Here is a 24,449-nt window from a genome sequence, read left to right as displayed (position 1 = left end):
CCTTGCGCAGAATACAGACAAAGCGTACTGTACAAATGCTTTGTCTATGCAGAATGTTACTGTCAGATAGGGTGAAGAATACAACTTAATATACGGTAGGTCCATTCAAAAGTGTGATGGCATCAGGGAAGAAGCTGTTCTTGAGTTGGGATTCATGATGTGGAGATGCCGGCGTTGGACTGGGGTAAACACAGTAAGAAGTCTCACAACACCAGGTTAGAGTCCAACCAGTTTATTTGATAGAAATCTCACAAGCTTTCCGAAATGGTGTTCCTTGGTCAGGTGTGTGGAAGGGACACTGTTTCCGAAAGCTTGTGAGATTACTATCAAATAAACTGGTTGGGCTCTAACCTGGTGTTGTGAGACTTCTTATTGAGTTGGGATGCCGGTGGTAGTATAATTATAGAGCAGAAGGAACAATCACCTGCCACAGAGAAAATGTCAGGGGTGGAATGGGGGGCAAAAGGAAATTTCTGTTCCAGTTTTTGGTCAGCTTTTAAAAGGAGTCTTATTTCGGCGACATGTTTTCTCCCTTTAAAAAAGGGTGAGAGATCTAGCGACTGTCATTCTAATTCACTTCTCTCCCTCTGCCGGCTGTTTGAGTTCTTTCCTGTCTATGGATTTGCTGTCAGATTGGTGCTCCTGTCAGTGTATCTGACTCATCAGCGCCTCTGCACCACACACACACACACACACACACTCTACACACAGAGGCGAATAGAAGCAGCCTGCGGAGCTGATTGACAGGCCGGCTGGTCCAACCCTGAGCTGGCCAGCCAACCAACCTCCCCCCCCCTCCTCCTCCCGCTCCTTCCCTCACCACCCCCGGGGAGGGAGGGGGAGGGGGGTGGGTGCTGTTATGTGTATGTATGTGTATGTGTGTGCCCGATCGGGGATCGGAGCGGGGCTCTCTGCTCGCATTCTGCTGCTCACCCAGCCTCGGCGCCACATCCCCCCGCGGATTACAACCACCAAAGCTTCCCATTCGGCGCCGCACCCGGGGACTCACCCTCCTTTTTGCAACCCAGCCAACCGCTCTCAAACCCCGGACCTGTGTGCTTTGGAGCTCCAACCGAGCTTCCACCAAAAAAAGAGCCTCACATCACATCCCAAGGACCGTAGGAGGCTTGTTGCTGGTGCAATTTCTACCAGAAGTCACTTACAACCACACAGCACTTAAAGGACGATCCGTCTATATCTATACATGTTGGCGAAATCCTTGATTGTAACTTGTTTTTGGAAAAAGGAATTGAGTGGATATTTCTTTTGGGCGAAGACTTTTTTTTCTTAAACTTGTAACAACCTGGAAAACTAAACAAAAAGAGACTTGTTGCACTTTATGTGACTCTTTTTTAAATGAGGGAAAAACTCTGAAACACTTATCAGCCGCAGTTTGAGGGATCAAATATTTTTTTTTGCCTGGATTTTAGGTTGCTGAATTGGCTTCGTGATGTCTCCGGTCTGCTTTCTGCGTTCGCTCCTCGTCCTGCTTTTGGCTCTGTTTACGACAAGTGCTAGTAACTGGCTGTAAGTGTTGCTAAATGTGACTTATTGCATTTGTGATGTTATTAATGCAGAAGGTTGTGGTGGTGGTGGAGGGGGGAGGTCGGATTCTCTCGACTGAGCGGTGAGAGCTGGTGCAAAGGGCAGAATGAAGGGGCTTTTTTTGTGGGGGGGAGAATTCGAGAGACTTTCTCAAATCATATTATTATTTTAAAAAAAGACATTCAGATCTATCTAGTTCAATTTTTCTAACACCCTCCCCAACTCCCCATCCTGTTGTCATTCAGACTCTGAAAGATGTCCAGAATGCCACTCTTTCGAAACATTAAAACATCTTTGGCAATTTAAATTGGCCCTCATTGTATAATTCATTGATACTGTTCATTGGAACGTCGGAGCTTTTCACAGTAACTTCATTGCGGTGCTAAATGTAAGCCTATTTATGACACTAATAAACTGCTTTTTTCCCAAATGTCCACATATCTGGGGGTGGTAGGGGGGTGTCAGTTGTATCTATTTCAATTTATTAATTTTTGATTAGTTAGGTGGGGTGATGCCAGAGAGAGGGAGAAGGGAGAAAAAAAATAGACTTGCACAGACCTGTCCTAGACTTCCACAGATATGTGCTTTCAATTAATCCTCATTTTTCATTCATACTGTTGGAGCGAAGGTGCCGGCATTTGACAGGCGTGTGACTTAAATTGTGGGCTGGTTTACTCCCAGGGTTTTATTTTATGGTAAAAGTAGAATAAGAGTCAAAATATGTCATCGGTGTAGAAAATGTCGATATAATCGGGGGGCAGGATAGGTGAATGGTACCCGGAATACAGCCTGTCTCCTTGTATTAGTCTGGAACTGGCTGGACTTAAACCTGGTGTTGTGAGACTTCTTACTGTAGTCTTGGAACACCAGTAATTCTCCAATATAGACGAAAATTTACAACAAGAAAAAAAGTTCATAACCGAACTCAAGGGTGGATTTAAAATTGCTCTCTTTTTTTAAATTGCTTACACCAAGAATAACCGCGCATTTAAATTACTGGCATTTTTTTTACATATATAAAGGCACCAAGTAATTCAACAGGAATGAGATGCAGGTTCTGCACAATTAGCATTGCATGTGGTTTATAAACAATTGTCCCGCTCCCCTTGTTGTTTGGGAAGGAGACAAGTTTCGTCCTAAATCCACCAGCCACCGAGATAGGGGAGTGTGAGAGAGGTGGACCTGTGAATTTCCCATGTCTGATAAAAAGAAAGTATTTGTTTTCCAAGCAATACTGGGCAAATCGGAGGAGGTGGGGAGGGGTGTGTGTGTGTGTGGGAGGGGGCTGGCGGGCTGGGGGGGGAGATCTGAAGGTCAGCTTTGCACAACAGCAGTCTGGTACACTGTCATAGTGCTACGAACCGCCCAAACAAACAACAGATACCTCGCCAGCCTGATTATACTCGCTTGTGGGCGACCCTAACCAACAGCGAGAATGGACAGGGCAGTAGCCTACAGACTGATCAAGAAATTATTCTAGGGGTGTGATGGCCGGGAAGGATGGGGGGGCGGGGGCTGGAGGTAATAAGGTTAAATAAAGGTGCACCACACCGCAGGAAAAAAAATCAGACACCCCTTTGATTTACAAAAAAAAGTATTTTCCTTTTTGCTGCAGCTTTGGACTCATCTGATAAGGAAGTGTTTTTTTTCATTTCCAATCAGATGTAGGGTTTGGAGTGATAGCAAGAGATCCACATCATATCAAGAGTTTAACAGGAATCTGCATTGTTACCAAGACCAACACTGTGTATGTTGACTGATCTAGCAGGCTTCGCGCTCGTACATGGAGAGATAGCTCAGTTAACCGTCCTGGGTATCCATGGCAAAGCACAGGGTCCCTATTCCAATGTAAAATTTAGTCAGTAATTCCCCAGAACCGATAAAATGCACAGCGAGGGTCAGACGATTTTACAACTCGTTTGGAATAAATAATTTCACCCCCACCCCCGTCATTTTCTTTTTTGTTAAACCGGCTGCTGAACAATAACTTCTGAAAATTAATTTGAGAATTTGTTTCCCAAATCGGGAGCAAGTCGAATTTTGGGATTGCTTCGTTGATAAACAATAATGCAAAAAAAACCGTCCTCAGACAAGCAACAATCCATGTTTTACAACTGTGCGAAATATATACGACACATAATAAAATGTTACACAATTCTCACAGTCCATTTTCTAATCATCCTCAGTAATAATTCTGTCTCTCCCCACCACCCCCCCAAATTAAGACACCCTATCAAGTTCCTACACCTTTCTCCCAAACGTACGCACAAATGTGTACACCCGTTTTAAATGCACCTAAGGCGATTTTTTAAAACCGCTTATTGCAAAGATAAAATGCTGCTTTTGCTAAAAAAAGGACGCATAAAATATTACAATTAATTAATAAAATATTACAAACTTAATTTGCAGTGTAGCTGTCTGTCTAACAATTGATTTGACCTGTTTGACGACTCGCCTGTCCTCGCGTAAAAGTTGTCACGAGTTTATCTAACTTTCACTCAGGCTTTTTAAGTCCAGTTTTTTGAGGATCGAATTGGGTGGGTTGGAGTTTACAAACAAGCTTTCGTTCCGCGTGCCTTTTTTCTCCTTTTTCTTGTTAGAGAACCACCGTCGTGTGTTGACTTCCAGAGATTACAAACATTTGAGCATAAAACATTAAACATTAGGGAAGTCTCCAGACAAAACAGATAGTTAAGATGTTGTTTGGCACTGACTCAGGGGGATGTCTTTCGGCTTCTGAAGCTCTGATATTTTGGGTTGTATATTGCAATAAATCTTCCGTTTGTGTACTGCGATCGATCCCATTATAGTTTATTTATTAGGCACAAGTAGGTTTACAATAACACTGCAATGACGTTGTTGTGAAAATCCCCTAATCCTCCCTTGTTTTGAGATGTGGCTGAGCCGCTTTGTTACAGGGTGGTTGGTTATTTTAACACTTGTTTTACACTGAAGAGTTCCCCCACCCCGTTCCTCCCTCATGCTAACCCTGTGTGTTTCCACACAGCTATTTGGCCAAACTGTCATCCATCGCCAGCATTCAGGACGAGGAGACGTGCGAGAGGCTGAAGGGTCTGATCAACCGGCAAATCCAGATTTGCAAGCGGAATGTGGAGGTGATGGACTCGGTCCGGAGGGGAGCCGAGCTGGCCATCGAGGAGTGCCAGCATCAGTTCCGGAACCGCCGCTGGAACTGCTCCACCGTCGACACGCTGCCCGTCTTCGGCAAAGTGGTCACACAAGGTACACCGCAGATCAGAGATTAATAAGACCCCCCCAGCAGGTGAATCAGAAATAGAGCAAGGGTGGGTGGTAATGCACACAGTCAGAGGCAGCGACACAGGAGGCTAGGTCAAAATTGCAGAGGTTTGGGGGTTCGAGAAACGATTGAAAAGGAAAAAGATTAGAGAGAGATTTGGACGTGTTTTAAGAGCGAAAGAGGTTAGATACAGTTGGTCTATGAAAAGGGGAAAGACTGCCCTTCATGGAGCACATGATTCCGTTTCTAGAAATTTTTATGCTGTCATATATTCCAGGAATATGTTAGGAGTTATCATAAACCGACAGCACACAAGTTGAAAGATAAGGGAGAAAAGGAACTTGTATTTGTAACAATTAGCCATTCCTGCAAAAGGCGTACATCTATCATTGTACTCTTGGGATTTAATGCACATATGTCAAGAATAAGAATCCAACACAGGAGACATGATTTAGTGCAGGAGCAGTGATTACTCTTCAATTAAATACATTGATACAAAGACTGGGAGGACAGTTGCAAATACACATTTGTGACAATAATCTCCAGATAGAATACTGAGAGGATCAGGAGTCTCTGTACCCAGACAGAGGAATTAATTATTGGAAAGTCAATAAAGGATGAACTACAATGGTAGACGGAGAAATCTGGATACTTGTGTCCAGAAAGAGGATTTAATTCTTGGACAGTTAATAAAGGCTAAACTACAATGATAGGTCTCTTGCCTCTTTCTAATTTATCAATGCTGTTCTCTTGCTATTCCTAACTTACAAATATATTGTCTTCTTCATTGTTCTGAAGGCATGATTCATTACATGATATCTCAACTCTAACCCACTCTTTCCCAAGGCTTCAGAACAATTGAACTTTTTATCACTCTTAGTCTGCCCTCCCTGCCACAAGCTACTAGGTTTGAAACCCAGGCTTGGAATCACTGCACCACGAGGTAACTTGTCTTCTCCCCTACTCTTTTCACCCTGGGCTCCTGCCCTCCATTTGAAATAGAATACAAAACAATGTTCTGAGGTGAACTAGAAATATATCGCTTGCAGACATAGATAACCAACAATGAAACACAAACGGAATGTAATGTTTTAATAACCCTGAACTAAAAAGTGTAGATCCATGAAGGCAATCAGGAGACAAGTCAGGAAATATCAAGGTCAGGTACAGATTGTAATCCAGAGATGTATGATACGCAGATATGGATTAGAAATAGCAATGTTCTTCTTAGGCAATCCCCTGGAATCAAGGGTGACTTGCTTCCACTGTGGTTCAATGCATTCTGAAATGTCTGAGAACTCCAATATATTAAATAATGACATTAATATTGGGAAGGGTTACATCCTGATCATGATCCAGGAGAACACCAATTAAAATGTATTTATTGGTGTCACAAGTAGGCTTACATCAACACCGCAATGAAGTTACTGTGAAAATCCCCTAGTTGCCACACTCCGGTGCCTGTTCGGGTACAGAGGGAGAATTTAGCACAGCCAATGCACCTAGCCAACACGTTTTTCAGACTGTGGGAGGAACCCGGAGCACCCAGAGGAAACTCGCACAGACACAGGAAGAATGTCCAGACTACCTGCTACCTACCTACCTGACCCAAGCTGGGAATTGAACCAAGGTCTCTGACGTGGTGAGGCAGCAGTGCTGACCACTGCACTGCCCCAATTTAGCCAGCCTCCCTAGTGACTCAGTGGGTTTATCCAGCCTTGCAGATCTGGAAGATCTACAGTTTGATCCCAGTTCACCAGGTCAGCGCTCAAAGAGGAAATAACTGGCCAGGGTTTCACTGCTCAGGAATATCCAGCAACCCTCGTTGTGGACAGTGAACATTAGGCAAGGGCTCAGATGCTCTATATGGTTTAAATCAATACAACCAATATGAAAAGTTCAGAGGAAAGAGCAGGAGAATGGGGATGAGAAAAAAATCAGCCATGATAAGAACATAAGAACATAAGAAATAGGAGCAGGAGTAGGCCATCTAGCCCTTCGAGCCTGCCCCGCCATTCAATAAGATCATGGCTGATCTGTTGTGGCTCAGTTCCACTTTCCCGCCCTCTCCCCATAACCCTTAATCCCCTCTCTTATCAAAAACCCATCAACCCGCTTCTTAAAAATATTTAGCGAGGCAGCCTCCACCACTTCAACGGGCAGAGAATTCCAGAGATTCACCACCCTTTGAGTGAAGAAGTTCCTCCTCAACTCCGTTCTAAACCGCCTCCCCTTTATCTTGAGGCTGTGCCCCCTAGTCCTACTGTCTTTTTTGAGCGGGAAGAGTCTCTCCACCTCTATCCTATCCATCCCATTCATCATCTTGTACGTCTCAATGAGATCTCCCCTCATTCTTCTAAACTCTAACGAGTACAAGCCTAGTTTATTCAGCCTCTCCTCATAGCTCAATCCCCTCAACTCCGGTATCAGCCTAGTAAACCTCCTCTGCACTCCCTCCAGGGCCAAAATATCCTTGCGCAGGTGCGGCGCCCAAAACTGCACACAGTACTCCAGCTGCGGCCTCACCAATGCCCTATACAGCTGCAGCAAGACCTCCCTACTTTTATATTCAATCCCCCTCGCTATGAAGGCCAGCATCCCATTCGCCTTCCTGACCACCTGCTGCACCTGCAAGCTGGGTTTTTGCGACTCATGCACAAGGACCCCGAGGTCCCTCTGCACCGTCGCCTGCTGCAGTTTTTCGCCACGTAAGTAATAGTCCTTCCTACCATTCTTCCTACCAAAGTGGACCACCTCACACTTGCCAACATTAAATTCCATTTGCCATTTCCTGGCCCATTCGCCCAGCCTATCTAGATCCTTCTGCAGACTCTCCACACCCTCCGCACAATTTGCCTTTCCCCCAATCTTGGTGTTGATTGAATGGCAGAGCAGACTGAATGGGCTGAGTGGCCTAATTCTGCTCCTATGTCTTATGGTCTTATGACTTCCAGTCCTAAAGAGCCAACAAATTCAGGAGAATGCGAAAGAAGAAAAGTAATTAAGATAACTGACAAAGGCATAGCTCCTAACACTGGACTATAATGAGATAAAAATTTCGCATATCAATAACTGAAGAAATAAGATAGAAAACCTAAGCAGAATATTTTATTTCCATGGGGTTGTAGAATAGTTCAAAGTGGACTGGCACCTGTTATACAGCCTACATGATAAGGAATATTAGGGGTGTATAACAGGTGGCCAATCCTCTACAAGCTGGTCTACCCGCCCCCTGCCCCCATTGAACATGACATTTCCACCTCCGCCTTTCTATTTCAAATTCTGATCCATCTGTCATGCGTTTCCAGCATCTCCTGTTTTTATTTCACATTTCTCAGTATTTATTTATATCTATCGTCATTCACGCATTGGCAATTAAAATGCATAGGATTAATGCAATTGAGATGTACGAGTAGAGAAAATCGTACTGGGAATAACACACATACAGAGCAGACAGCAGTCCCAGTGGTGCCACAATAGATCAGTGGTGGTGCTATCCAGACAGCTATGGTAATCTGAAAACGATTGCATCCAGTGTAGGAACATAAATCCCAGGACAATCACACACAGAGCAACAAGAGTAAACCATGAGCATTCATACACAACAGTGACTGTATTGGGAACGTCACAAAAAAAATCTCCCTCACAAAGACAGCTATCTGACCTTTGTTACATTATCTGTCTCCTACTCTGCCACAGCCTACCTGCTGCTGAAACCTCCGCTTTCCAACCTTCATGAACTTCAGCTCATCCAGAAATCTGTTGCCTCTATTCTAACGCACACCAAGTCCTGTCCATCCACACTCCACATCATCCATAACCCAACAGTGGCTCCCAATCCATCAATATTTCAGTTTTGAAGTTCCCATTGTCATGTTCCAATCCCTAGCCAGCCTCACTATTCACTATTTTCATAACCTTCTGCAGCCTTTTAGCCCTTGAATAATTCCACAACTTCTCCAACTCTAGACTCCTGCATCCCCATCTTTTGCCCTATCTTTGTGCCATCAACTGTCCAGGCGCTAGGCTCTGGAATCCCTTTCCTAAACCCTCTCTCCTCCCGTAAGATCCTCCATAAACATTATTAAAATTGTATCTATTCACTTGTCCTAATAACTCCTTCTTTAACTTGGTCAATATTTGTCCTATTATGCACTGTAGAGTGCGTTTAGAAGTTTCCCGACAGTAGGGACACTCTATAAATGCAAGTTGTTGTCACACAAAGGGCAGTCACAAGGTGGTGAACAAACATGCACTGAACTGTGAGAGCAATTTTGGGACAGTCACACATAGTCATTTTGTGAGGGGACTGCATAACATAGGTCAAACATTGATTGTATGAGATTATACCACTGGTGGAAGATCAGTTCTAAATAAATAAGAATTACATTCAGAATATCCACTGATATAAATGTATTCAGTCACAAGATGTGGGTGTCGCTAACAAAACCACAATTATTGCTTTTTAAAAGGTGGTGTTGAGTCAGTTCTTTGAAACACTGAAATCCAACGAGCAGTTTGGATATAACAGAGTGGTTTGCTAGGCCATTTCAGAGGGCAATTAAGAGTCAACCATATTGCTGTGAATCTGGAGATACATATAGACCGGACAGGGTCAGGATGGTAGCTTCCCTTCCCAAAGACATTAGTAAACCAGTTGAATTTTTATGACAATCTAGTTGTTTCTGGGCCAGACCAGGTAAGGAAGCAGATTGCCTTTCCAAAATGATAGTTGAGTTTTTAATGACAATCCATTGGTTTTGGTCACCATTATTAGTTTGATTTTTATTCCAGATTTAAATCATTAACTGAATTTAAGTTCTTCAGTTACCATGTGAATTTGAACTCATGTTTCCCAATTGTCAGTCCAAACCTTTGGATTACTGATCTGTAGCATAACCACAATGCAGCCTTACCCAGTTAGAAGAGGAAATACAGGTACAATCCCCCAAATCCGGTACCCTCTGGATTGAGACCCTGTCCAATTTCCAATTGTCCAGGATTTGGACTCCCAACCTGGTTCGAACTAACTCATTTGATTAGCATGACATAGATTCAGTCACCAAGTTCAATATATAGAGCGGCACGGTGACACAGTGGTTAGCACTACTGAATCACAGCACTAGGGACCTGGGTTCGATTCCCGGCTTGGGTCATTGTCTGTGCAGAGTCTGCACGTTCTCCTTACATCCATGTAGGGGTTCCTTCCAGGTGCTCCAGTTTCCTCCCACACTCCAAAGATGTGCAGGTTAGTAGTTTTGCCATGTTAAATTGCCCCTTAGGGAAAATGTATGGGGTTACAGGGATAGGGCCTTGGTGGGATTGTGAAGACTTGATGGGCCCAATGGCCTCCTTCTGCACTGTAGGGATTCTATGGTCCCATGATATCAGGTTTACATTTAGTTCTCATATGATATCGATCTTCAGTTAGCAGTTTGTATCCAGCTTTTTACATTTTGAGGGTGTGTTGCCAGTCAGAATCAGAGTAAGTAAGCAATGATAAGCTCTTTGTGCTTTAGGCTAGAATCAATCAAGAGTGGGGCTAAGCCTGGCTAGTGGCGCCCTTTCTAAAATGTCCGGTTACTCAAACTGATTTATTGTTTTATTTGTGGACATTCATCTTTGGAAGCGTTTTTCAAACAAACAAAAGCCAGTGTGCAACAGCTTAGACAGTTACATCCTCTACAACTAATTATTTTGGACACTCCTGATTTTCAGGTAACCCAGATTTAGCTGTAGTGCATAGATTTACCAAACTAGTATGGGTCAATCAATGACCAACTAGGAAATCAATTATTTTATTTTTTAATGTCACATTAACACTGCAATGAAGTTACTGTGAAAATCTCCTAGTTGCCACACTCTGGCGCCTGTTCAGGTAAACCAAGGGGCAATTTAGCATGGCCAATGCACCTCACCAGCACATCTTTCGGACTGCGGGAGGAAACTGGAGCACCCGGAGGAAACCCATGCAGGCACGGGGAGTGCGTGCAGGTTCCACAAAGACAGTGACTCAAGGTGCGAATCAAACCCAGGTCACTGGCACTGTGAGGCAGCAGTGCTTAACCACTGTGCCATCATGCAATCCAATCAAGTTCAGTTCCAAATAAGAGAAAGGTTACATTCAGGATTAAATTGACATTAATTTATTCACTTATTAGGTGAAGGTGTCACTGGTAAAACCAACAATTATTGCCCTTCATGAGGTAGCGGTGAGCCACCCCTTTTTGAACTGTTGATATAAGAACCAGTTAAAGCAACCCAAGTAAATTAGACCATCAAACAATGTAAAGATAGGCAAGGCTACAAGGACTTGGGGTTTGGAGGAAATTGCAGTGATCAAAAGAGATGCTGAGGAATGTACAGTATGTTGGAGTAGCATTATAATCTGATTTGTAGGAGAATCCTGGGTTTGGAGAAAGCTGGCCAGATCAGCAGAGATAGAGATGTAATAGATACTTAATATTTGTAAGTAAATGAACAACATATATAGATACTGGGGCATCAGATTGCAGAAATCATGCTTGGAACATGTTTAGGAAACCTAACAGTGAAAAGTTGGTTAACATGGTTGGCTAGATGGCTGGAGTTTGGTGCAGAGTTACGCCAACAGCTGAGATAGTTCCTGCCTTTTGCCTTACCCCATTATGATATCTTGGCATTAGCCATGAATAGAATCCCTCTGATAACAAGGATACTATAGAGAGAAAGGGAGAACCTTACACCTCTGGGACTGCAATGGGGTATGTTACTCTATATTAAATTCAAAGCTAATAAAGGATTCAGCTTGAGCGGAAATGTATAGAATTAGCCCTAGGGATATGGCTACTTGTGCCACACAACAACTTTAAACATCCAAGTTAAAAGTTTACTGGCAGTAATTTATATTTGTGACTTCTATTCAAATTTTAATCTAAATTATGTGATAGGAAGTTAGATCTCAGTTTCCACATTAATGCAACACAGCGATTTATATTAATATGTATTGTATTCCATATCATATAAATACACATTATGGCAAAATCATGAGAAGTCTCAACAGGGCAGTCAAGGAGAAACTGTTCCCACTTGTTGAAGGATTGAGACTAAGGAGGCACAAATGTAAAGTGATCAGAGAAGCAACAGTGATAGGAAGAAACTTTTTCTCTCAGCAATAGGTTAGGCTCTGGAATGCTCTGCCTGAGAGTGTGGTGAAGGCGGATTCAGTCGAAGCATTCAAAAGGGAATTAGATTATTATCTGAAAAGGAAGAATGTACAGGGTCATGGGGGGGCAATGTTGGAGAAACGGAACTAGGTGAGTTGCTCATTTGGAGAGCCAATGCAGATATGATGAGCAGAATGGCCTCCTCTGCATCTGATCCTGTGATTTAGTTCAATTTAGTGGAGGTTCGTAGTCCCAATTTCAGTGTAATCTGTATTTTGACACACAGTGTGAGGCCATTTTAAGGATATACTACCTGGATTTTGTTTGGCCTACAGGATAACTACAACTAATGTAAACCCTTTTAGAATTTAAAATAATCCAGTAGTACCCTGAAACATCTTTACATTTTTAACACCAATGCAATTTATGATAAGATAGTTGTTTTCATCAAGACAGAACATTTCATCAGCTTCATATCCTGCTGCATGGAGCTATCCTCATGTATTTAAGTGCATATCCAGGGTCGTCTGCTCTTTCAGATCAACTGGCACCCAGCTCAGCTTTATAAAGATGCACAATGAAGGGTGGTATGATGGCACAGTGGTTGGCATGGTGGCACAGTGGTTGGCACTGCTGTCTCACAGCACCAGGGACCCAGGTTCAATCCTGGCCTCAGGTGACTGCATAGAGTTTACAAGTTCTCCCTATGCCTGCATGGGTTTCCTCCAAGTGCTCCGGTTTCCTCCCACATTCCAAAGATGTGTGGCTTAGGTGGATTGACCATGCTCAATTGTCTCTTAGTGTTCAAAGACATGTAGGTTTGGGGGATGAATGCATGAGGTAACAGGGATAGGGCCTGTGTGGGATCTAATGTCAGAGAGTCAATTCAGACTCAATGGGCCCAATAGCTTCTTTCTGCACTGTAGGGATTCTATTCTATGGAATAGTTTTTGATTCCTTCATCCAATTAAATATTAAAAACACTGGTCAGTGTTGGACTGAACCATATGGATCAAGATGGTTACAGATTCTATTCATAGCCTCTGTTTGGGGCAGAAACACAGGGCAGGAGTTTTACACCAGGGTCTCAAATTCGTCTGAGATGACTGCTTGGAGCGCGCTATCCCTGTTACCTCATGCATTTATCCCCCAAACCTACATGTCTTTGAACACTAAGAGACAATTGAGCATGGTCAATCCACCTAAGCCAGGGAACCTTCAAACCACTTGATAGAAAAGTAGATATTTAAATCCAGCCTTGAAGCATTGCATTTGACCTTGAGGTAAATGGACAAGACATTGCAGATCACAATTGAGTGGGTTCTTGTACGGAAGTGAACGTGTTTTAATCAGATAACAATCAGATGGCCTGCAATCTATACCTAAATGGAGATTTCTTTTTTCCAAAGTTGTTGACGAAAGGTTATTAAACTTTAACAGGGGTCCGCTATGTATTTCCAGCACTGACTCTTCTTAATGTTCCCGTTGGTGTCAATTTCAATGCAGACTGGTGTTAAAGGAACATCTGTGGGAACATCTGAGCTTCACAGGGGTTTGGGCTCACCTGGGGAATGGGGCTGGGTTGAGGTGATAGGCGGCAGACATTGCTGGTGGAACTCTAACTGGAGTCAGGAATTGTGGGGGGGGGGGTAGCAGCGGACCCTCCTATTTATAGAGCGCAACCTACAGCAAGCGGAGTGAATTTGACTAATGGTGAGTGGTGGGGGGGGGGGGCGGTGCTTAAAATGACCATTGTGGCAAATTGCAAGGACATTTGGCAAGAGAACTAGGAGGGGAAACAAGCCCAGCTATAACCTAAATCATAATTTATTACGTGCAACATAAACCTCGACATTCTCTTAACACTTTAACCTCAGATGCATTCCTTTTTACCTCTTTTCCATGTCAATTCTGATCAGTTAAATTGGAACCTCGGTACAATGTGATGGGGCTTTCTAAACAGTGAGATAGCAGCACACATTCGAAGTGGGAAATGTGTGGGCTTTCTGTGGATTAGAGCGACCTCCACTGTCACTACTTAACCCTGCAAGATAAAGTTTGGACGGACAAAGCTCACAAAAGCCTGCTTCGTGTGCTTTCCGGAGTTTCTTCCATCATTAGCATTCCCCCCAAGGGATGAAATAATTCAACATTATTTTGGCGCAGCTCAGACAATCACAGATATTCGGATATTTTTTAAAATAAACTTTTGACACAAATGAGGGGGGAATCCCTAGATCTCTAACCCCGTGCACTTTCGAATTTAGTTCACTTCTCACCTGAGAATTGTACAAAATCTACCAATACTCAACATTAATCACATATTTTCACTAAACATGCCAGATGGAAGTAACTTGGATAGCCATTAATGTTTTGTGTGCTTGATGCCAGTACATTTGGGGAAATGGTTTCCTGTGCATTGAATGTATTTATGAGGTGGAGATGCAGTGTTGGATTGGGGAGGGCACGGTAAGAAGTCTCTCCACACCAGGTTAAAATCCAACAGGTTTATTTAGAATCCGAGTTTTCAGAGGGCTGCTGAAGGAGCAACGCACTGAAAGCTCATGTTCCCAAATAAACCTGTTGGCCTTTAATTAACTTATTTTTAATTATTTGTATCATTCCTTCTCCCTGATGTTCTCCTCTGAACGCTGTCACTAGGCTGCAGTTCCACAGTGAGAAATAGCCTCTGCTCCCTCCTGTATGTTGTACTGTATATCAATGTTGACAGGTGTCAAAACAGATTGTTTTGGCCAGGGACAGTGGCCAAATGTATCACTGTTGAACAGGGACTTGCAAAGCATTTTCTAGCGGGGATCACTAGGAGTACAGGAATCAGGAGGCCATATAGACCCACCACCCACTTCTCCACCACCCCCCCCACTTCTCCACCCCCCCCCCCCACCCCTCCCCCAACCAGCCGGCTACCACATTCTTCTAAATCACAACTAATCTATACCCTAGCTTTGCTTGCCTGCCTTTGTTTCACAGGGGGGCACAGTGGTTAGCACTGTTGCCTCACAGTGCCAGGGAACCCGGTTCAATTCCCAGCTTGGGTGATTGTCTGTGTAGAGTCTGCATGTCCTCCCTGTGTTCATTTTCCTCCCACAGTCTGAAAGATGTACTAGTTAAAGTTTATTTATGAGTCACAAGTAGGCTTACATTTACACTGCAATGAAGTTACTGTGAAAATCCCCCAGTCGCCACACTCCGACACCTGAACGGGTACATTGAGGGAGAATTTTAGCACAACCAATGCACCTAACCAGCACGTCTTTCGGACTGTAGGAGAAAACCAGAGCACCCAGAGGAAACCCACATAGACACGGAGAGAACGTGCAGAGTCCACACAGCCAGTTACCTAAGCCAGGAGTCGAGCCTGGGTCCTTGGCACTGTGAGGCAGCAGTGCTAACCACTGTGTCACTGTGCTGCCCCTATCAAACTAAGGTGCACGGGCCATGCTGAATTTTCCCTCAGTGTACCCGAACAGATGCCAGAGTGTGGCGACTAGGGAGTTTTCACATTAACTTCACTGAAGTGTCAATGTAAGCCTACTCATGACACTAATAAATAAACTTTATTCCTCGATACCTTTACTCATGAAAATTTAATGATAGCAGATTTTCCACCCACCTCTGAGGAGCACTGAAATCAACTTAAGTCCTTGCTCCTAAACTGAACACTGGCTAAGTTTCCTGAACCCTCCTGGTCACTCACAAACTAGATGGTTCATATGTTCATTGAGTCATGGTGTCAAACAACAAAGGAGGCCATTCAGCCCATCATGGTACTTGTGCCAGTTCTTTGAAAGAGCTATTCAATTAATCCCACTCTCCTTTGCTCATTCCCCATTGGCCTGTAAAGGATTTATTTTCAAGAATATATTCAATTTCCATTTGAAAGTCACTATTAATTTTTGCTTTCAGAGTGGCATGATGGCACAGTGTTTAGCACTGCTGTCTCACAGTGCCAGCGTCCCAGGTTTGGGTCACTGTCTGTTTGGAGTTTGCACATTCTCTCTGTGTCTGCGTGGGTTTCCTCCCACAGTCCAAAGGTGTACAGATTAGGTGGATTGGCCATGTCAATTTGCCCCTTAAGTGTCCTGAGATACGCAGGTTAGGGGGATTAGTGAAGTAAATACATGGGGTTATGAGGATAGGGTCTCAGTGGGATGCTGCGGCAGAGAATTGGTGCAGCCTCAATGGGCCGCATAGCCTTCTTGTGCACTATGTGATTTCTATGCGTGCATATTAGCTTGTAGTTTATTTATTTTATGGGTACCAAATCTTACACACTGCTTTAATGTGTTGTGCTCTACATTAAATCACCATACCCATTATTATTACTGCCAACCCTATTGGTTCACCTTGCTGAGGCAACCCATCAAGTCTGGTCAGAGGAAATCTCTGTGTTTTCACAGTTGACATAATACAACATACACCCACTGTTATACTTTGCTGAAATACTAGTGACAACACTGCTGTCCAATATTAAAGCAACAAGGAAGGGGAAGGGGTGTGTTCTTCCTGTGTTCCAGCACAGCATGGGCCATTTTGGCAGCAATCGGACCCTGGTATGTAAGACCAAGCTAAGTATGCACCTTATGAGTTCATTATTACCATTCAATTGACGTACACACATTTATTTTGATGAAATGTTTTTATATTTATTTTCCATTGCTGTTGTAGTTTTGTCATCGCTCAGATGTACGGGTGTTTCCAACGCTTAATTAAACTGTGTTTATTCTGGGCTTTCACCAATCTAAATCCGCCGTTAAAACTGCCTATCATTGAACTTATATTTTGAATGATTAGATAAAAAGAGTAAACTATGCTCTCTCACATTATTTATTCTTTAAAAAGCGTACAATCACAGAACCTGCATGATTTCGCATCCATTACGGCACAGTGGCACAGTGGTTAGCACTACTACCTCATGGCGCCAGAGACCCAGGCTCGATTCCCGGCTTGGGTGACGTCTGTGTGGAGTTTACATGTTCTCCCCATGTCTGCATGGGTTTCCTCCAGTTTCCACTCACAGTCCAAAGATGTGTGGGTTAGGTGGAGGATTGGACATGCTAAGTTGCCCCTTAGTGTCAGGGGGACTCGCTAGGGTAAATTTATGGGGATAGGGCCAGTGTGAGATAGTGCTCATCGCAGACTCGATGGGCCAAATGACCTCCTTCTGCACTGTAGGATTCTATGATTCCAGGTCCCTGAATCTACAACTCAACAATAAAACCATTGTCATGTTATCTGAACTTCACAATCCACTGACTAAAGCAAACAATTCCACATACATTTCGGTAAGCCAGTTGTATTTCAGCACTCCACACACCAAGGTGAACATTTGGCCCATCATGTCTCTGCCAGGTCTCTGAAAGCACTATCCATTTAATCCCATTGCTCCTTCCCCATATTAAAATATTTTTAAAATCAAATAATGATCCATTTTCCTTGTAAAAGCTGTTACAGATTCTGATTTCACAACTGTTAGAATATTCCATGTCACAGAATCCCTACAGTGCAGAAGGAGGCCATACAGGCCATTGAGTCTGCACCGACCAACAATCCCACCCAGGCCTCATCCATATAACCCCACATATTTACCCTGCTAATTCCGTTAACACTAAAGGGCAATTTAGCATGGCCAATTAACCTAACGTGCACATCTTTGGACTATAGGAGGAAATCGCAGCACTCAGTGGAAACCCATGTGGACAGTCACTCAAAATCAGAACTGAACCTGGGTCTCTGGCACTATAAAGCAGCAGTGCTCACCACTGTGCCACAATGCCACTCTTCTGTATAAAAAAAAATCAAATCCCACCCTTCATTCTTTTGGTGAAGATCATAAAATGATGCCATCCAGACATCGTTCAAAGGAATACAGGTATAAATAAACAAGTTAGGCATCAACACCACAAGAAATAGTTTCACTCTCTGCTCCCAGATGTAAATGGCAAACATGAGCTATGGCTGCTGACTCCACCATATTGGGTCAATCGATTTATTTTTTGAAAGGTTGGGATCAACTTTAAATTCTTCCAGATAAGACAGTAAAACCCTTCCATATTGGACAGTGAAATCCTTCCACGTCAGACAGTAAAACCCTTCCCTATAGGACAGTAGTACAGCTTTTATGAGTTTTTCCTTCCAATCAGGGAAAGCGTGTAGTCAGAATGGAAAGGTCAGGAATGCACCTTTGTAGCAACCACAAGAGATATAAAATGAAACATTTGCTTTTTGCAACTAGGTGAAGAAAAGGGTGGGTCCACTCAAGGACATTGGAAGGAATTTGTGTGTGGAGCCAGATGAGATGGGTGAGATCCTCACCAAGTACTTTGTATCAGTATTCATAAAGGAGAAGCATGTGGAGAATGTTGACATTCTAGAACATGTTGAGATAAAAATGGAGGAGGTATTGGAGGTTTTGAAAAACATTAAGGGGGACACGTCCCCAGGGCCAGATAAGGTCTATTCCAGAATACTGAGAGAGGCGAGGGAAGAAATTGCTGAGGCCTTGGTCAAGATCTTTGTATCCTCTTTAGCCATGGGTGAGATACTGAAGGAATGGAGAGTAGCTAACTAGAAGGGCAGAAGAGACAATCCTGGAAATTACAAGTCTGTGAGCCTTACATCAGTGGTGGAGAAATTATTGGAGAAGATTCTGAGGGCCAGGATGTACTCACATCTGGAAGAGAGTAGGTTTATTAATAATAGGCAACATAGTTTTGTGAAGGGAAGGTCATGTCTCACAAACGTGATTGAGTTCTTTGAGGAAGTGACAAAAAAAATTGACTAGGCAGGGTAGTGGATGTTGTATACATGGACTTCAATAAAGCCTTCGATAAGATTCCCTATGGCAGGCTGGCACAGAAGGTGAAGTCATATGAGATCCGATGTGAGCTGGTAAGATGGGTACAAAACTGGCTTGGGCATAGAAAGCAGAGAGTGGAAGGGTACATTTCTAACAGGAGGTCTGTGATAAGTGGCATTCCACAAGGATCAGTGCTGGGGCCTCTGTTGTTGTAATATATATAAATGATTTGGAGGAAAATGTAGGTGGTCTGATTAGTAAATTTGCAGATGATACAAAAATTGGGGGAGTAGCAGATAGTGAGGAGGATTGTCAAAGGATACAGCAGGATATAAATTGGCTAGAGAGCTGGACTCAAAATTGGTGATGGAATTTAACCCAGACAAATTTGAGACGATGTAATTTGGAAGGTCTACTCAGAAGGAAAGTATACAGTAAACAGGAGCCCTTAGAAATATTAACATACAGAAGGATCTAGGTGTGCAAATCCACAGTTCCCTGAAGGTGGCAACTCAAGTGGACAAGGTGCTCAAGAAGGCATATGGCAGCACAGTAACACAGCGGTTAGCACCGCTGCTTCATAGCGCCAGGGACCCAGATTCGATTCCCAGCTTGGGTCACTGCCTGTGTGGAATTTGCACATTCTCCCCATGACTGCATGGGTTTCCTCCCACATTTCCGAAAGATGTGCTGGTTAGGTGCTTTGAACTGAATAGGCGCCGGAGTGTGGCAACTAGAGAATTTCACGGTAACTTCATTGCAGCGTTAATGTGAGCATTACTTGTGACTAATAAATAAATATTACTTGCTTCCACTTTTTTTATGGCATGCTGGCCTTCATTGGTTGGGGCGTTAAGTATCGGAATTGGAATATTATGTTGCAGCTGTATAAGATTTGGTTAGGCTGCATTTGGAATATTGCGTATAATTCTGGTCGCCACACTACCAGAAGGATGTTGATGCATTGGAAAGGGTGCAGAAGAGATTTACCAGGATGTTGCCTCGTTTGGAGAATATGGACAATTAAGAAGACTGAACAAACTTGGATCGTTTTCATTGGAGCGTCGGAGGATGAGGAGGCACCTGATAGAGGTTTACAAGATTATGACAGGCTTGGATAGAGTGAATAGTCAGAGTCTTTTTCTCACGGTCGAAGGGTCAATTACTCAGGGGCATAGGTTGAAAGTGAAAGAGGGAAAGTTTAAAAGGGATGTAAGGGGAAATTATGGTCTTTCTATACATAGAGGGTGGTGAATGCCTGGAATGCGCAGCTGAAGGAGGTGGTGGAAGCAGATTCTATAAGAACGTTCAAGAGGCATCTGGATTGATACATGAATAGGCAGGGAATAGAGGGATATGGACTATGTAGAGGCAAGAAAATATTAGATTACAGAGGCATCTGTGTCAGCAGAGACCTGATGGGCTGAATGGCCTGTTCCTGTGCTGTACTGTTCTTTGTTCTTCCAGGTAGCCACCTACAACATGAAACAACATAGATTGATTCACTCTGGATATCCCCTCCTCCCTACTTGTGTGGTAAATCCTTATTTCTATTCACACTGCTTCCACTGTGCCATTGCCAAGATGACAAACTTAACCAAATGCACGCTCAGTCATGCCTGTTACTCTGCTAGGGCCTCACTCCTGAGCCCCATCTTTTGCCTAAGGTTCAGTGATTTTTTTTTACCAGATTCAAACCATGGAATCTTTCTCCTTCTGTATCCTGGAGTACTGAGGCCATTTGCAGCACCTCTATAGTTATCCTGGCTCAGTTCAACCAATTCAGTGCAGACTGGGTATCAAACATGTGATACCCTGGTCTATCCTTCACTTGCTCGTGCATTTATCAACTGGGGTCTTATTCATATCTAACTGAACTATAATTATCATAGAAACATACTGTGCCATAACCCACATTCAGAGTACACACTTAAGCAATAGATGCCTGGCCTCCTGTCTCACATTTCCAAATGCTGATCTGTTAATTACTTGTATAAGTGGGTCACTTTAACACTTCATAATTCACTATTACAATCCAGCCACTGTAAGTAGTGCTCTGTAATCCATAATTGTAAAGACAAGAGAGCAATGTCATTCTTAAATATACACCAACTTCTGTGTACTGCAGTGCACTTTATACATTTGCACTTGAAATTTACACTTATTGTTAGAAAAAAAATATTTTTTTGTCTCACCCACAAGGGATTAAGTGGTGCGGTGAATTCACCCCTATGAAAATGGCATGATTATTCATCTCCTCTGCTGATCGTTACGGTATATGTAAAACGAGCTTGTGCAGTTTCACTTTAACTCCCTGGTGGGCACAGACCCACAGTGCTGGTGGGCACAAATCCACAGTGCTGGTGGGCACAGACCCACAGTGCTGGTGGGCACAAATCCACAGTGCTGGTGGGCACAGACCCACAGTGCTGGTGGGCACAGACCCACAGTGCTGGTGGGCATAGATCATAGTGCTGGTGAGCATAGATCCACAGTGCTGGTGGGTACTGACCCACAGTGCTGGTGGGCACAGACCCACAGTGCTAGTGGACACAAATCCACAGTGCTGGTGGGCATAGACCCACAATGCTGGTGCGCATAAGCCCACATTGCAAAGGTTGGGCCTCCCTCAAGCAGTGTCAGGCTGAGTGTCCAACATGGCAAAATCTCATGGAATAATCTCGTAGAATTCCTACCAAACAGAAGGAGGCCATTCGGTCCATCGAGTCTGCACCGACCACAATCCCATTCAGACTCTATCCCCATAATCTCATGCATTTACCCTAGCTAGTTGCCCTGACACAAAAGGGCAATTTAGCATGGCCAATCAACCTAACCTGCACATTTTTGGGATGTGGGACGAAACCGGAGCACCCGGAGGAAACCCACGCAGACACGGGGAGAACATGCAAACTCCACACAGACAGTGACTTAAGCCAGGAATCAAACCCGGGTCCCTGGCACTATGAAGCAGCAGTGCTAACCACTGTGCTATCGTGCCACCAAAATACCTCACTGGTTTGCTACTTTGAGGTTGGGATCGAGCTACATTTTGGGGACAGAGCAGTTCTGCATTTAACTGACGTGAGTGATTCTTGATATTGGCACTGAGTGGCGGAAATGGGGAAGTGTTCCACAACCAAGCACCTCTTCCTTAAACAAGGACAAAAACTCACAGTAAAAAAGACATTCAGAAAATGTAGCTTTTAAATAAAAATTCATTGCATTAATCTGAAAAAAAAGCTAATATGTGCCTTTAGTATAGAACTGAGTTCCTGGTCTTCCTTCACTATTGTCACCAAGTCCTACTGCTGCAGAAATTAGTACTTTTTAGTGTGGCATAGATTTCACATAGTCAGATAGAAGAGTTGAAAGTTTAAGTTTATTTATTAGTGTCACAAGTATGCTAACACTGCAATGAAGTTCATGTGAATATCCCCTAGTCGCCACACTTCGGTGCCTGTTCGGGTATGCTGAGGGAGAACTTAGCACGGCCAATGCACCTAACCAGCATGTTTTTCAGATCGTGGGAGGAAACCGGGGCACCCAGAAGAAACTCACACATATACAGGGAGAATATGCAAACTCCACACAGACAGTGACCCAAGCCGGGCATTGAACCCTGGTCCCAGGCACTGTGGAGCAGCAGTGCTAACCACTGTGCCCACCAGCCCTATGGATCTATGCGCACCAGCACTATGGATCTGTGCCCTCCATATTAATTTCCTTCCTGGCTGCTGTACTCTGTAGGGACCCAGGAAGCTACACACAGGCAAGAGCTGACCTTTATGGTAGACTAGGGTGTTCACCCAGTGAGTGGCCAGTAAACATCATTGCTTCCAGCTCTCATAACAAAGTCTATAGTTAATCACCAAGCAGTGTTACCTCCAGAGATGCCCATCGCTACTATTCATTTGGTGGGGGGGGGGGGTGGTGGTTCAGAGCTTTCAGAGGTAGTTGAGATATGTTCTTCACGTGACTGCTGTTCGTTTGGAGTCAGGCCTGTTGTCAGTGGCATTGCAGTGAAGTAAATATAGCTCAAGTTAGCACAGCAGGCAACAGCTGCAACAGTACACAAAGGACCAAGCGAATGCAGTTTTTCAGCCTTTTGTGCAGACGTTGTGGGGAATTAATCTCAAAGGCACTATCTGGTGCAGCAGTTGTGACCGTGCAATTGTCCTCACTGTCCTAGCACCAGAGAAGGCAGAACTAGCCATAGTACCTGTTCCTGATCATTAATCTGTGGCCTCAGGTTGAAAAGTGGACCGAGTTAGCATGTGAATATGTCCCACCCCACTGTTAAATGACCAGTTGATAGTAAACAGCAACAGTCATGTTTGAAGAATGACCACTCGAGCAAGGTAATAAAGAGCTGTCAGCATCAATGAAACAGTATTCCCACAATCTGTAACTTCAGGAGAGGAAGGGAAAGAAGAGGAGGAAACTGGAGAAAAATGTTTGTGGCAAGGGGGATGAATTGCACATTACAGAGGGGTACACTCCATCAATGTAAGGGAAAATTGCATCATATTCCTATAATATATTACTACTATTAATTGCATTGGTAAATATATGTGTCAGCTGTGCTTATTAACAGGAAATAGTTTTATTTGTAAATGCATTTATAGCATGGTAAAAATTTACTCAAAATTTGACTGAGTGAGGTTGGGGACTGCTTTTAATAACAGAAATTCCCTCTTGCAACAAATAATATTACTGTGTGTTAGCAGATACTTAATTAAAATGGAGCAATCCACTTGGTACTGCCAATTGGCACTAATTCCCAATTCATAGAACACAATTTTAATATGAAATATTGTTAAAGGGACCCCACAATATGAAAAACTAAGGTACCTACATGAAGCTCAGAGGTTAAAAACTTGAGCCCATTGATTCCAGTCTGCATTGAGTTGGCTGATCTCAATTCTGATGATGGTGCGACTGCTGTAATTCACTTCAACATCCCAGGTACTCTTGCCACTTTTCTGTGGGTCTGTGGAGAAATATACAGATGGGGATATTGGGTGCAGACAGGGCTGGTCTTAGCTCTGATGCCCACATGCTATAATACTGCTGCCTCACAGCACCAAGAATCCAGGTTCAATTCCAGCCTTAAGTGATTGTGTGGAATTTGCACTTTTTCCCCATGTCCGCCTGGGTTTCCTCTGGGTGCTCCAGTTTCCTCCCACAGCCCAGAGATATGTGGATTAAGTGGAATGGCCATGCTAAATTGAGTAAGAAGTCTCACAACATCAGGTTAAAGTCCAACCAATTTATTTGATAGTAAACTCACAAACTTTCGGGGTTTGCCCCTTCATCAGACGAATGGAGAGCTGCATTCACCTGACAAAGGGGCAAACCCCGAAAGCATGTGAGTTTACTATCAAATAAATTGGTTGGACTTAAACCTGGTGTTGTGAGACTTCTTACTGTGTTTACCCCAGTCCTATGCCAGCATCTCCACATCATGATAAATTGACCCTAGACTCAGGAGATTTGCAGGGTAAAAGTTTGGAGTTATGGGAATAGGGTCTGGGAGGGATTCTGGTCGGTATAGACTCGATGGGCTGAATGGCCTCCTTCTGTACTGTAGGGAATCTATGATGGTCTATCACAGTTACTTTCTAGCCTCACAATGAAGAATGCTCATCAGGCTGAAGTGCCACAGAGCAAAAGATGC

General features: G+C 43.6%; 1 protein-coding gene across 1 annotated transcript in view; it reads left to right on the top strand.

Annotated features, from left to right (window-relative positions):
• The first annotated feature begins 844 nt into the window (after nucleotides 1–844).
• Nucleotides 845–24,449, top strand: part of wnt4 (wingless-type MMTV integration site family, member 4) — a 35,782-nt gene continuing 12,177 nt past the window's right edge. Inside the window, exons 1-2 of the mRNA XM_080215268.1 lie at nucleotides 845–1,527; nucleotides 4,553–4,788. Of these exons, the coding sequence (XP_080071394.1) occupies nucleotides 1,451–1,527; nucleotides 4,553–4,788 (313 nt within the window). The 5' untranslated portion in view covers nucleotides 845–1,450. The remainder of the gene's footprint in view (nucleotides 1,528–4,552; nucleotides 4,789–24,449) is intronic.

Source organism: Carcharhinus amblyrhynchos, chromosome 30, assembly GCF_965287045.1.
Source record: "Carcharhinus amblyrhynchos chromosome 30, sCarAmb.v2.hapA, whole genome shotgun sequence".
Lineage (NCBI taxonomy): Eukaryota > Metazoa > Chordata > Chondrichthyes > Carcharhiniformes > Carcharhinidae > Carcharhinus > Carcharhinus amblyrhynchos.
Note: the sequence above shows the minus strand (reverse complement) of the source record. Positions and strands in the feature narration are given on the sequence as shown.